We start from the raw sequence: 15,115 nt of genomic DNA, 5'->3' as shown, positions 1-15,115 counted from the left end.
ATTTCGATGCAAAACGACGATTTCTTGCCGATTTTCGTTGTTTTCTGGCTTGAATTCGCAAAGAAGAGCACGAAATCTACAAAATCATGACTTTTTACCAAGATTCAACGGCTGAATTGCAAGAAAACAGCAAAATTCTGCACGAAATCATCAAAATTCTTAGATAAAACTGCATATTTCGATGCAAAACAACGATTTATCGCCGATTTTCGTTGTTTTCTATCTTGAATTCGCCAAGAAGAGCACGAAATCTACAAAATCATGACTTTTTACCAAGATTCAACGGCTGAATTGCAAGAAAACAGCAGAATTCTGCACGAAATCGTCAAAACTCTTAGAGAAAACCGCATATTTCGATGCAAAACGATTATTTCTCGCCGATTTTCGTTGTTTTCTGGCTAGAATTCGCAAAGAAGAGCACGAAATCTACAAAATCATGACTTTTTACCAAGATTCAACGGCTGAATTGCAAGAAAACAGCAGAATTCTGCACGAAATCATCAAAATTCTTACAGAAAACCGCATATTTCCATGCAAAACGATTATTTCTCGCCGATTTTCGTTGTTTTCTGGCTTGAATTCGCAAAGAAGAGCACGAAATCTACAAAATCATGACTTTTTACCAAGATTCAACGGCTGAATTGCAAGAAAACAGCAGAATTCTGCACGAAATCATCAAAATTCTTACAGAAAACCGCATATTTCGATGCAAAACGACGATTTCTCGCCGATTTTCGTTGTTTTCTGGCTTGAATTCGCAAAGAAGAACACGAAATCTACAAAATCATGACTTTTTACCAAGATTCAACGGCTGAATTGCAAGAAAACCGCAGAATTCTGCACGCAATTATCAAAATTCTTACAGAAAACCGCATATTTCGATGCAAAACAACGATTTCTCGCCGATTTTCGTTGTTTTCTGGCTTGAATTCGCAAAGAAGAGCACGAAATCTACAAAATCATCACTTTTTACCAAGATTCTACGGCTGAATTGCAAGAAAACAGCAGAATTCTGCACGAAATCATCAAAATTCTTACAGAAAACCGCATATTTCGATGCAAAACAACGATTTCTCGCCGATTTTCGTTGTTTTCTGGCTTGAATTCGCAAAGAAGAGCACGAAATCTTCAAAATCATCACTTTTTACCAGGATTCTACGGCTGAATTGCAAGAAAACAGCAGACTTCTGCACGAAATCATCAAAATTCTTACAGAAAACCGCATATTTCGATGCAAAACGACGATTTCTATTTCGATGCAAAACGACGATTTCTCGCCGATTTTCGTTGTTTTCTGGCTTGAATTCGCAAAGAAGAGCACGAAATCTACAAAATCATGACTTTTTACCAAGATTCAACGGCTGAATTGCAAGAAAACAGCAGAATTCTGCACGAAATCATCAAAATTCTTAGAGAAAACTGCATATTTCGATGCAAAACAACGATTTCTCGCCGATTTTCGTTGTTTTCTATCTTGAATTCGCCAAGAAGAGCACGAAATCTACAAAATCATAACTTTTTACCAAGATTCAACGGCTGAATTGCAAGAAAACAGCAGAAGTAGTATAGGACGCGGGGTTCTGGGACACTTCGATGGCCTATGCCATCCGCATCTGTCCATGACCTTCATGAAGGTTATTCTTCGTCGGGTGAAGAAGTCTTCAGGAGCCTCTGGTATTGTTGGTCAATTCCGGAGGCTGCTGAAGAGGTGGTGTTGGTGGTTGTTGTTGCCGAGGTGGGCGTGGTCACCGAAGGGTGTGGTCACCCGAAGGGTGTGGTCACAGGTGTAATTAAAGGTGTTTTCCAGGTAGGTTGAAATCAATGGAAAAAAATGTATTTTTTATATTTACCTGTATCGCTTAGGTGACAGTTACCTGTGTTGGATTGATCTTTGAAAAAATGTGAAAGTGTTGTTGTGGATTTGTGTTGGTTTCGAACCGTGAACCTACGAGTTGTGAAGCCGAGACGTACGCCATGCACCAATGTGCTCCACATACGTTTGTTGATGTGAAAGTTGGGTAGATAACAAACAAATAATCGAAGTAAGTAGGTGGGTAGTTAGGTAGTTAGTTAGTTAGTTGGTTGTTTAGTTAGTTAGTTAGCTAATTAGTCAGTTAGTTAGTTAAGTAGTTCAAAAGAAAAAAGAAAATCTAAAGATAAACCAAGAAAAAAAAAAAATTGTTTGGGTGAATAAAAAGATAAGAAAAAGAAAAAAAGGGGAAAAAAGGGGGTTGGAAGCGAAGCAACTGACTCGCCTAGCCTAGCCTAGCCTAGCCTAAATCTGGTATATAAAACGAGGAGATCTTCAATAATAAGTCAAATAACAATGAATCGAATGTGTGATTGTGTGTGTATTCAAATTGAAGATGAGGATGTCATCGAGTTTCCACTAAAAGGTAAAGAAAAATTGAAACGTGATGAAACTGATGATGATGAAAAATATGAAGTTTTAAAAAAATTGCATCAGATGTTGACAAATCTAGATACTACCAGGAGGAACCTAATACAATTATGTGATGTTATTTCAAAATTGTTAAAAAATGTAAATTTACCTCAATTATCACAAGACTCAGAAACTTGTTCTGATTAAGTCATCTTGCTTATCTTTGCCGACTCAAACTATAAAATGGTTGAGTTCATTAGATGATTGTTCCAGTCTGTTGTCAGCACTAGTTGTTAAAGCATAGTTTATAGAAATGTATTTTAGAAAAAATAGATCTGTTATTGCGTTTTTCGCTTGTGTTTTGCTTGCTGTAAGTTTTAGTCAACAGGGTCAATCAATAAGATTAGTACGAGTAGAGAAGTTTTCTCTGCCAGTACGAGATGATGGTAATTTTCATTTGTATGAAGTGCATCAGGATAAATTTGTGTTAAGACAATATCCAGCTTTTTATTTTGATTTGAAAGAATTTTCTTTTGGAACTCAAATTAAAGATTTAACCAATAGGACAGTTGGTACTATAATTGGTCATCACTGGAATTATTATCCGATAACCTTTAGACAATCAAAAATGTACTGCGGTAATTTCAAGATGGAGGACTTAGCAAAAGATAAGGAGATCTACTATCAGAGCCAAAGATTCAGCACTTTTGAAGACTTAATGCATGTATATGATAAAAGTCGTGACATGGACTCATGTTTTGTTTATGTATATTAAATAAGAAAATAAAATACACTTGAATAATTTTTAATTTGTTTTTATTTATTACTTATACAATGTTATTTTTATCAATCCAACTATTATGATTATCATCAAAACCTAACCATTTAACAAATACTTTATTTTTTTGTCGTTTTAGTACTTTTTCCACTAGATATACATCAGGATATTTAACTTTTTGTAATTGTTCTTTATAAAATGCACCTTTGATGTCTTTCTTATTAACATCTTGAAGTAAATATGTGGTAGGGTTTGTTAACTGTATTTTTTTAATTGAAAAAATTTCAGTAGACCAATTTGGCATGTATTTTTTATCAAAGACTCCTCTAATTTTAGAGATACGTACATGATCGCCAATTTTAAATTTGGAAGGTAAATTAACCACTTTAATGTGATTGTAGGCTTTATTTAATATTTCTTTTTCATGTTTTTGGTGTACATCAATCGGTTTCATTCCAATTGTTCTATGTTTAGAATGGTTGTATTCATCAACGACCTCCTTAAGTAAATCTATCCACTTATAATGCCCATAATAATTAAATTTTTTCCACATACGATTTTTTAATGTTCTATTAACTCGTTCAACAATTGATGCCTTCTTTTCACTGTACACGTTGTAATGATTAACTTTATACTTTTTCATTAACATTGCAAAATGTTTATTGAAAAATTCTTTACCCATATCAGTTTGCAGATTATTAGGTTTTACTTGTCTAAGTACAATTTTCATGTTTTTAGTGACTTCTTCACCAGTTTTAGTTTTCAAAGGAAAAGCCCATACAAATTTGGAAAAACAATTGATCACCACTAAAATGTACTTAAAACCATTATTTTCATTAGCGTATGGAATCATTTCAACAAGATCAGCTTGAAATAAATCATTCAATGATTTAATAATAACATGACGTCTTTGAAAATTGATTCGTGCTTGTTGATGTATTTCATTAACGACTTGTTTTTTGGCTTCAGTAAGTTTTGAAGAAACCATTCTTGTTTATTCGATGATGCCGTTTTCTTGTAGTTCTTCAATGATACTGATGATCTCGTTGCGATGTCCTGTATTTCCAGCTTGTTGAGAAGAAATTAATAAACGTAGTCTCTCTACCAATTCGTTTGGATCATTCCAATAAACAAAATCAAGTGGTTTGTTATTAACTTCCTTCAATAAACAACCACCTGTTGAGAAAGATTTAGTTTTATGTAGTGTTAATGGAGCAATTATATTTTTATATTTGAGTAGTCTGCTTCCATCGATTTGTTGATTAAATTGATAATATCTTTTGTGTGCGTTTGTTTTCTCGAGTATTTCTTTATACAGATTTAAATCTTCATTTGTATATCCTTGTGGATTCTTTTTAAATAACAATTCATATAAACCACGTGTGCCTCTATATGATTTGTTTTTAACAATTACGTTAGGACTGTTATCTTCAAATATTAATCGTGAATCTCCGATAAAAAATGCTTCAATGTCAGGATCATGTCTTACACCATATTTATGATCAAATTGATTTTCTGAATCATTTAACATTTCTCGTAAATATTTTCGAGGTAGCGGGGTGTATTGTTCATAATACTCTTCATATATATCATCTGTGATTCTAGACTGTTCAGGTGTTGGTTGCAGTGGTGGTGGTGGTGATGATTGCACAAAATCTTCTATCAAATCTTCATCGTTTGTAAACACATCCCCATCATTTATGAAATTTACATCAGATTTAATTTTTACTTTTCCTTTGCGTTTAGGTGTTGTTACTTTATCTTTGTCGTTGTTGTTGTAATCATCGTCTTCCTCTTTTAGAGTAGAGGGGAGGGGTTTTTGCTTATTTGGTTTACGTTTATCGTTGGAAACAAGATTTTCCAAAGTTTTTAAATGTTTTGTTATCGGTAAGAAAGAATCCTCTTGCATGAATTCACCTTCTTTCAATGACTTCAATTTTTTTTTAATAATTTTTCGTTTTTCAATAAGAGATTGTTTTAAAGTTTTAATGTCCTTTGGCATGATGTATGTAGCTGTGTGTGTGTGTGTGTGTGTTTTTGCACACAAAACAGGTATAGAAACAGGTCTGATCTGGTCAGGAAACAGGTCTGATCTGGTCAGGAAACAGGTCTGATCTGGTCTGGAAACAGGTCTAATCTGAGCAAGGTCATATGTCAATTAGCTTTTTATGCATTTAGTGAGATATAATGATCAAACCCCTGTCTATATCTTCCGTTAGTAAGATTACAGTCTTTAAATATGGCTAAAAACCCATATGTATCTTTCCAGCAGACACTACTGATGTCTCTAAACGTGTCAAAAGTCATATCAGTACCAACATGATCTGTATAGATATGCTTTAAGTTAAGATCATCCTGTTTGAATAAAACAAGAACATTTGCATTATCTCGAAGAAGATGTTTAGGAATTTTCGCATATGATTGACAAAGATAAAAACAATCGATATTGTTATGACGACCCATGCTAAAATATTCACGTATCACATTTTGGTTTTCACATGCTACATCATCAAATAAAATGATTGAATTTGGTTTAGCGTCTGATGGGCTTGTTATATTTTCACTACTATTGTACGCATAGTAACCGATTCCTTTGATAGGTTTTAATAAATTTTCCAAATAAATATATTTGGGTTGATAGAGGCTCTTTGAATACACATAAAGATTTTCAAATTTCAATCCATTTGGATGTTCGATTAAACTAACAATAATATTTGTTTTTCCGCAATTTGATGGTCCAATAACTAAACATCGTATGGTTGATGGAAATAACACACCATGTTTGAAATTATGTTCTTCATTATGATTTAAATCATTGTTTTCAATCGGTAACAACACTTTTTGTTTAACAATCTTCATGATGCTATTGATGATTTTAGACTAAATATAAATGGTTAAACACTGTACTATTTATGTCAGTAGAAGAAGAACTAGTCATTAGTTTGTTACTGTCTCTCGTGTAGAAAAAAAAAAATGACTTTCCAAAGTGGTACCGGTTTATTAGATAAAACATTGTTTGCGATTCCACATGAACTTCATCTTCCTGGATATCAATTTTGTGGACCAAATACAAAGCTTGAAGATCGTTTGAAACGAGGAGAAGTTGGTATAAATGGACTTGATGCAGCTTGTAAAGATCATGACATTGCCTACTCTCAAACCAAAGACATAAATTTTAGACACAACGCTGATAAGATGTTGGCTAAAAGAGCACTTGAACGTTTTCATTCTAAAAACGCTTCATTTAAGGAAAAACTTGCTGCATTAGGGGTTGCAGGAGCAATGAAAGCCAAAGTTAAATTAGGATTGGGTTTATCATCATCATCATCATCTGATGCTAATGATTCAGCAACAATTAAACGATCAACAACTTGTACAAAAATTCTTAATCAATGTCTGAAAGAAATGGATAAGAGTATTAATAATCTTCAAAAAAGTAAGCAAAAACTTTTAGATTACAAAATAACTAAACCAAGTGAATCAAGAACAAAACCTAAAAAAACAAAACGTTTTTCAAAACCAAAAAGATCCAAAAAAGAAAAACCTAACAAACTTGATAACATAATGATTGTTAATGACTCACCAATGGATACAACAACAACAACAAGTACTTCGACTATGCAAAAAGCTGTAAAAAGAAAACTTGATACTGATGATGAACCTGAAATTAAGAAAAAAACTAAATTAAATAATTTGGAACGAGTTACACTTAAAGCAGCAAGAAGAAGAAAACGCAAATTGGTGAATGATGATGATGATGATGATGAAGATATCTCATCAAAACGAGTGAAACTCATTTAAAGCTAATTTATTAAAAAGTAAATTTTAGTTGTATTCTAACATTCAGTCAAGATGGTTAGAGTAAAAAAAGTTGCTAGAAAAAGAGTTAGTAAACAATCAAAGAAGAGGAATGTAAAGAAAAGAAAATCAACAAGTTTTCAACAAATTACTAAAAACATTAGACAAAATATTCGTAAAAGTAAAGCAAAAACTGTAAAAGATGCTATTTTAGTGGCACTAAAAACAGCATCAAGAAAGAAGAAGAAGAACAACATTAAAACTGCTCGTGTTATAAAGATCCCAAAAACCGGTGGAATTTTGCCATTAATTCCTATTTTTGCTGGTCTTAGTGCACTTGGAGCACTCGGTGGAGGAGCTGCTGGAATTGCGAAAGCCATTAATGCAGCAAAAGAAGCTAGACAAGCATTAGCCGAATCTGAGAGACATAATAAAACGATGGAAGCTATTGCAATGGGCAAAGGTTTATTTTTAAAACCATACAAAAGAGGATTGGGTCTTTTTTTAGATTAAAAGGGCTACCTAAAAGACCCTTAACAAATCTGGATATTAAAAAATTTGCAAAAATATATAAAATTCCTTATTTTCGATTATAGTATGCAAACTAAAAAATGTTGATAATTTTTGTTACAAAATTGTAAGGTTAACTGATAAAAACATGCTGACAGAATTGATGAAAAAAAAACACACCAATAAATATCAATTTTGCACTTACGCTGCATTAATTTGTTTTTGCAAAATATATGGAAAAACACACACCAGTTATCTTTATTTTGTTTAACATTTAAGAAATGCAAATGCTGCTTAAATTATTGGGAAAAACATCTTTATCGATAACTCGTGCATGCATTTTTAAAAAATGTTTGGGTATAAATAGGTGAAGACATGTTTCTGGAATTAAATTGTATTTTACATCAACTGTGAAAAGAAGCAAAATGTATCTACTTGACATACAAGGTTACCAACTCGGTACATGCTTTGTATGCAAAGAATTGGCAATTCTGAATGTCGACACCCAACAATACCAACACGCCTTCATCAAGTTTCCGGTCACAATCGAGATGTGCAGTGCTGCCTTCCAAAAACAGATTGACTACGCTACTGATCAAATACACGGGGTTGAATACTACTATGAAGATCCATCAACAATAAGGTATGAAAGCATCGAGAAATTTCTAAAGGACTTCATACAATACAATCCAAATCAAAAAGTCCATGTGGCAGTGAAAGGTCTGCAAAAGAAAAAATGGTTACAGCAATTTTTTCTGGATGAGGATATTGTCGACCTCGAAACTGATGGATGTCTTCCAGTAAACACCATGAAGACAATTTTTAAGTCCCACCACTGCTTAAAGCATAGTGAATACTTAAATTGTGCTCTAGAAAACGTGCACAACTTATACATGTGGTATATGTATTGTAAAAAATAAAAATATATAAAATATAATTTTGTTTTTTTTTTTTAATGTTGCAAATGATTATCACATTCTAAAAATTACAGTTTTAGATAAAATTTGATAATTTGAATGTCAAAGGTTAATTTTCCAAAATGATAATTATTTGCAACTCTTGCAGTTTTAGATGATAAAAATGACACGTGCATGCTCTGATAATTTTTAAATTTTATAATATAAATACAGCTTCAATCATACTCAGTTTTCAATATATTCGCACAAAATTAGACAATGAAGCCGAATTCAAGATTTTGGAAAGCGTTGTGAGACGCTTCAGATTCAACCTCGTTGAAGAAGATGTCAACGAAGTGGAGAATCTAACTAGTCCAAAGAAACGGGTGTACATAGAGCCACCAGTCGAAGAAGAAGATGAAGATTTGATGGATGATGTAGTTGTCATCAATAATGCTCCTTCAACTTCTCAAAAGCAGTGCAAGAATCGACGACGAAAGGAACCCGTCAATCATCGTCAACATCCCGATGCAGAAAAAAACTTTTTCGATGGGTTAGAATAAAAATATAAGCAGATAATTAATGTTTTTATTTTTCCAAAAATTCAATTTATAAAATGTTTTTACAATAAACGGACACGACCTGTCAGTGGTTCATATGTGATAAATTGTTCATGCAGAATCAAACAATAAGCTGCAGTATTAGCATCTATATCTCCTTCAGTTTCAAATTCCAAGCGAACATCTATGGTGGTTTGTTTAATTACTTCGTTTTGATATGAACAATCAATGACAATTAATGGAGCAACCTTTTTGAACTTTTCCAAATTTAATAATGGTTCACAAACTGGTTTTTTATTAAAATAATAAGCTTGTTGAAAATGTGTGTACATTTTGTATGCCAAAGCGTACTTGTTGTGTTTGTAATCCAAATTTAAATTTTCATATGGATATGCTTGAGAATTTAAGTACAATTTCATGTTTCTCAAATTGCAATGATCAAAATTGCTTGCATTCTTTTTCAAATTGTTTCTTCGATCAGTTTGAAATCCAACAATGATGAAACGTGGTTTTTGTAGAAATGTTGAGGTTTTCAACACCCAATTAAAGGAATGACTTTCTTGCAAAAGTGGATAAGTAAAAAGTTCCCATTTTCGATGAACAATCTCCAAAGGAATATTTTTATCGATTATGTTTAATATTTTTAACTTTTCATAATCGGATACTGTTACATGAGGCACTTTCCATGTAATTTTTTCAATCAAAATTTGAGCTTTTTCAAGGCCTGTTGTTTCAATAATACAGTTTAAATCAGAATTTGAACGAATTAAAACGAGTTCCTGACGAAGATTTATCACAATTTTTTTATAATCTTCAGCAAAACCTAGTATCATCGAAAGCGGCCAACATACATCAAATTGTCCTGTTGTATTATCAACAAGTTTTACGTCATCAACAGGAAACCAACCAGCATTCATCAAAGCAGTACTTTCGTTTGGTGTGTAAGATACATAACCTTTCAAACTACTGGTAATACCAGGAGTTTTTACACGATCAATTAATTCACCTCCCAGTAAAAAACGAATTTCTTCAAATAGATGGGCAACAAAGTTATTCACCAATTTTCCTTTGGTGTATACAAGTTTTTCATCATCATGTTTTACTAATCTTCCTTGAATATGAAGTTCACTTAATCCTGGCACTGTGAGTAATTCCTGTTGTTGAATACCAATTCGACATTCATCGTTATGCTTAAGTGGAGTGTTTGTATATGCTTGATATGAATGCCATTCCAAGTTGGTTATTGAACTGTCAATAGTTGGTTTTTGAGTCACATTTAACAACTCCATAACTTTTTATTTCACACGCAGTCCTAACGATTGTAGAAATTTTCGATTTTCAGGTGTTAGCGGAGCACTGTTCTTGTTGTGAATGAACGTTTTTGAAACGTTACTAACGTTTTTATATTGCACGTTATTGTTGTTGTTGTTGTTGTTAATAGGTACATTAAAACAAATCACCATTTTTTATATGTTTTACTATTGATTTAATTTACGTAAATGTAATGTTGTCGTGATGAGCTCGTTTCTGAAATTGACCAACTTACCAAATTGATCTGTTATTTTAAGAGTTATGTTTCTAATGAAATCTGTGTTAATTGGTAGATAGATCACGTTTACAGGTTTTTCAATAATTTTATAACCCGGAGGTTCTTTAGGATAAAACGCATAGATGATATGTTCAGCAGCTCCATTTAAATAAGAATTTTTTACAAAAGTACACTCAATTCGAATTAAGTTTACCCTTATTATGTCAACAGGAAAATCTGATTCATGTAGTTTATCGGCTGTAAGTTTTCTTTTTGAAAATCCTAACAAAGATGCTATGGAATTCTTTTTTGAAAAATCGACAACACTATCACATTTTATTTCACATTTTAATGTGTTCAAATTTGCTTTCAACTGTAAATGTATAGGTTTTTCTCCGTTTTTCTGATTTAAAAGTAAGGCTTTCTGCAGGTATTCACCAATGTCTTGCACTTCATAGCTACCAATTGGGATTGCGATGCTAGTGTTGTTTTCACCATAATAAAACATATTATTAGTGTTATCAACATTTGGAATTGCATTATTTACATTAAAATTTAACAAACCAATTTCATAAGCACAATTTTTCTCCAACTCAATAGGAGGATTAAAATCCATTGATAAAATGGATGTTGTATCACTGAAAAGAAAATGATAAGACATCTTGATGCGTGTACAACTGAAATTAAACTAAGTTAAAATAATGTTCTATTAGGTTATTTATTTATTTATTCAGTTAAAAAAGATAAACAAAGATGACCACAATTATACGTATTAAATTTTTGAAATCGCTTATGGTTGTAGAGAATTTGACAAAATCCATTTGAATTAAAATACCTAACCACTTCTTGTGGAGGTTGCAAATCACCAAAACTATCAAAATATTCAACTAAATTACTTTGTTTCCGATAAGCTACCCAATGTGTTCCATTTCCGCTGTTTTGATCCAAATTAATAACACCAGATTCGTTGTGACGTATTTTTTTCGGAAGAACATCTCGTGAAAAGACACCTCGAAAATAAGGAATTTTATATATTTTTGCAAATTTTTCAATATCCAGATTTGTTAAGGGTCTTTTAGGTAGCCCTTTTAATCTAAAAAAAGACCCAATCCTCTTTTGTATGGTTTTAAAAATAAACCTTTGCCCATTGCAATAGCTTCCATCGTTTTATTATGTCTCTCAGATTCGGCTAATGCTTGTCTAGCTTCTTTTGCTGCATTAATGGCTTTCGCAATTCCAGCAGCTCCTCCACCGAGTGCTCCATGTGCACTAAGACCAGCAAAAATAGGAATTAATGGCAAAATTCCACCGGTTTTTGGGATCTTTATAACACGAGCAGTTTTAATGTTGTTCTTCTTCTTCTTTTTTGATGCTGTTTTTAGTGCCACTAAAATAGCATCTTTTACAGTTTTTGCTTTACTTTTACTAATATTTTGTCTAATGTTTTTAGTAATTTGTTGAAAACTTGTTGATTTTCTTTTCTTTACATTCCTCTTCTTTGATTGTTTACTAACTCTTTTTCTAGCAACTTTTTTTACTCTAACCATCTTGACTGAATGTTAGAATACAACTAAAATTTACTTTTTAATAAATTAGCTTTAAATGAGTTTCACTCGTTTTGATGAGATATCTTCATCATCATCATCATCATCATTCACCAATTTGCGTTTTCTTCTTCTTGCTGCTTTAAGTGTAACTCGTTCCAAATTATTTAATTTAGTTTTTTTCTTAATTTCAGGTTCATCATCAGTATCAAGTTTTCTTTTTACAGCTTTTTGCATAGTCGAAGTACTTGTTGTTGTTGTTGTATCCATTGGTGAGTCATTAACAATCATTATGTTATCAAGTTTGTTAGGTTTTTCTTTTTTGGATCTTTTTGGTTTTGAAAAACGTTTTGTTTTTTTAGGTTTTGTTCTTGATTCACTTGGTTTAGTTATTTTGTAATCTAAAAGTTTTTGCTTACTTTTTTGAAGATTATTAATACTCTTATCCATTTCTTTCAGACATTGATTAAGAATTTTTGTACAAGTTGTTGATCGTTTAATTGTTGCTGAATCATTAGCATCAGATGATGATGATGATGATAAACCCAATCCTAATTTAACTTTGGCTTTCATTGCTCCTGCAACCCCTAATGCAGCAAGTTTTTCCTTAAATGAAGCGTTTTTAGAATGAAAACGTTCAAGTGCTCTTTTAGCCAACATCTTATCAGCGTTGTGTCTAAAATTTATGTCTTTGGTTTGAGAGTAGGCAATGTCATGATCTTTACAAGCTGCATCAAGTCCATTTATACCAACTTCTCCTCGTTTCAAACGTTCTTCAAGCTTTGTATTTGGTCCACAAAATTGATATCCAGGAAGATGAAGTTCATGTGGAATCGCAAACAATGTTTTATCTAATAAACCGGTACCACTTTGGAAAAATATAGATTTAAATCATAATGAAGAACATAATTTCAAACATGGTGTGTTATTTCCATCAACCATACGATGTTTAGTTATTGGACCATCAAATTGCGGAAAAACAAATATTATTGTTAGTTTAATCGAACATCCAAATGGATTGAAATTTGAAAATCTTTATGTGTATTCAAAGAGCCTCTATCAACCCAAATATATTTATTTGGAAAATTTATTAAAACCTATCAAAGGAATCGGTTACTATGCGTACAATAGTAGTGAAAATATAACAAGCCCATCAGACGCTAAACCAAATTCAATCATTTTATTTGATGATGTAGCATGTGAAAACCAAAATGTGATACGTGAATATTTTAGCATGGGTCGTCATAACAATATCGATTGTTTTTATCTTTGTCAATCATATGCGAAAATTCCTAAACATCTTCTTCGAGATAATGCAAATGTTCTTGTTTTATTCAAACAGGATGATCTTAACTTAAAGCATATCTATACAGATCATGTTGGTACTGATATGACTTTTGACACGTTTAGAGACATCAGTAGTGTCTGCTGGAAAGATACATATGGGTTTTTAGCCATATTTAAAGACTGTAATCTTACTAACGGAAGATATAGACAGGGGTTTGATCATTATATCTCACTAAATGAATAAAAAGCTAATTGACATATGACCTTGCTCAGATTAGACCTGTTTCCAGACCAGATCAGACCTGTTTCCTGACCAGATCAGACCTGTTTCCTGACCAGATCAGACCTGTTTCTATACCTGTTTTGTGTGCAAAAACACACACACACACACACACAGCTACATACATCATGCCAAAGGACATTAAAACTTTAAAACAATCTCTTATTGAAAAACGAAAAATTATTAAAAAAAAATTGAAGTCATTGAAAGAAGGTGAATTCATGCAAGAGGATTCTTTCTTACCGATAACAAAACATTTAAAAACTTTGGAAAATCTTGTTTCCAACGATAAACGTAAACCAAATAAGCAAAAACCCTTCCCCTCTACTCTAAAAGAGGAAGACGATGATTACAACAACAACGACAAAGATAAAGTAACAACACCTAAACGCAAAGGAAAAGTAAAAATTAAATCTGATGTAAATTTCATAAATGATGGGGATGTGTTTACAAACGATGAAGATTTGATAGAAGATTTTGTGCAATCATCACCACCACCACCACTGCAACCAACACCTGAACAGTCTAGAATCACAGATGATATATATGAAGAGTATTATGAACAATACACCCCGCTACCTCGAAAATATTTACGAGAAATGTTAAATGATTCAGAAAATCAATTTGATCATAAATATGGTGTAAGACATGATCCTGACATTGAAGCATTTTTTATCGGAGATTCACGATTAATATTTGAAGATAACAGTCCTAACGTAATTGTTAAAAACAAATCATATAGAGGCACACGTGGTTTATATGAATTGTTATTTAAAAAGAATCCACAAGGATATACAAATGAAGATTTAAATCTGTATAAAGAAATACTCGAGAAAACAAACGCACACAAAAGATATTATCAATTTAATCAACAAATCGATGGAAGCAGACTACTCAAATATAAAAATATAATTGCTCCATTAACACTACATAAAACTAAATCTTTCTCAACAGGTGGTTGTTTATTGAAGGAAGTTAATAACACACCACTTGATTTTGTTTATTGGAATGATCCAAACGAATTGGTAGAGAGACTACGTTTATTAATTTCTTCTCAACAAGCTGGAAATACAGGACATCGCAACGAGATCATCAGTATCATTGAAGAACTACAAGAAAACGGCATCATCGAATAAACAAGAATGGTTTCTTCAAAACTTACTGAAGCCAAAAAACAAGTCGTTAATGAAATACATCAACAAGCACGAATCAATTTTCAAAGACGTCATGTTATTATTAAATCATTGAATGATTTATTTCAAGCTGATCTTGTTGAAATGATTCCATACGCTAATGAAAATAATGGTTTTAAGTACATTTTAGTGGTGATCAATTGTTTTTCCAAATTTGTATGGGCTTTTCCTTTGAAAACTAAAACTGGTGAAGAAGTCACTAAAAACATGAAAATTGTACTTAGACAAGTAAAACCTAATAATCTGCAAACTGATATGGGTAAAGAATTTTTCAATAAACATTTTGCAATGTTAATGAAAAAGTATAAAGTTAATCATTACAACGTGTACAGTGAAAAGAAGGCATCAATTGTTGAAC

General features: G+C 32.1%; 1 protein-coding gene across 1 annotated transcript; it reads right to left on the bottom strand.

Annotated features, from left to right (window-relative positions):
• Window positions 1-8,987: 8,987 nt before the first annotated feature.
• Window positions 8,988-10,388, bottom strand: LOC148165991 (uncharacterized). Its single transcript, XM_088049527.1, has 2 exons — window positions 10,243-10,388; window positions 8,988-10,173 (listed from the first exon to the last, which is right to left on the bottom strand). The coding sequence occupies exons 1-2, from the start codon at window positions 10,386-10,388 to the stop codon at window positions 8,988-8,990; spliced, it is 1,332 nt and encodes a 443-aa protein (XP_087905653.1).
• Window positions 10,389-15,115: the final 4,727 nt, after the last annotated feature.

This window comes from Gnatocerus cornutus, unplaced genomic scaffold (assembly GCF_029298725.1).
Source record: "Gnatocerus cornutus isolate USDA-ARS CGAHR unplaced genomic scaffold, icGnaCorn1.1 ctg00000041.1, whole genome shotgun sequence".
Lineage (NCBI taxonomy): Eukaryota > Metazoa > Arthropoda > Insecta > Coleoptera > Tenebrionidae > Gnatocerus > Gnatocerus cornutus.
The sequence above is the reverse complement of the archived record's forward strand: the minus strand, read 5'-3'. Positions and strand labels throughout refer to the sequence as shown.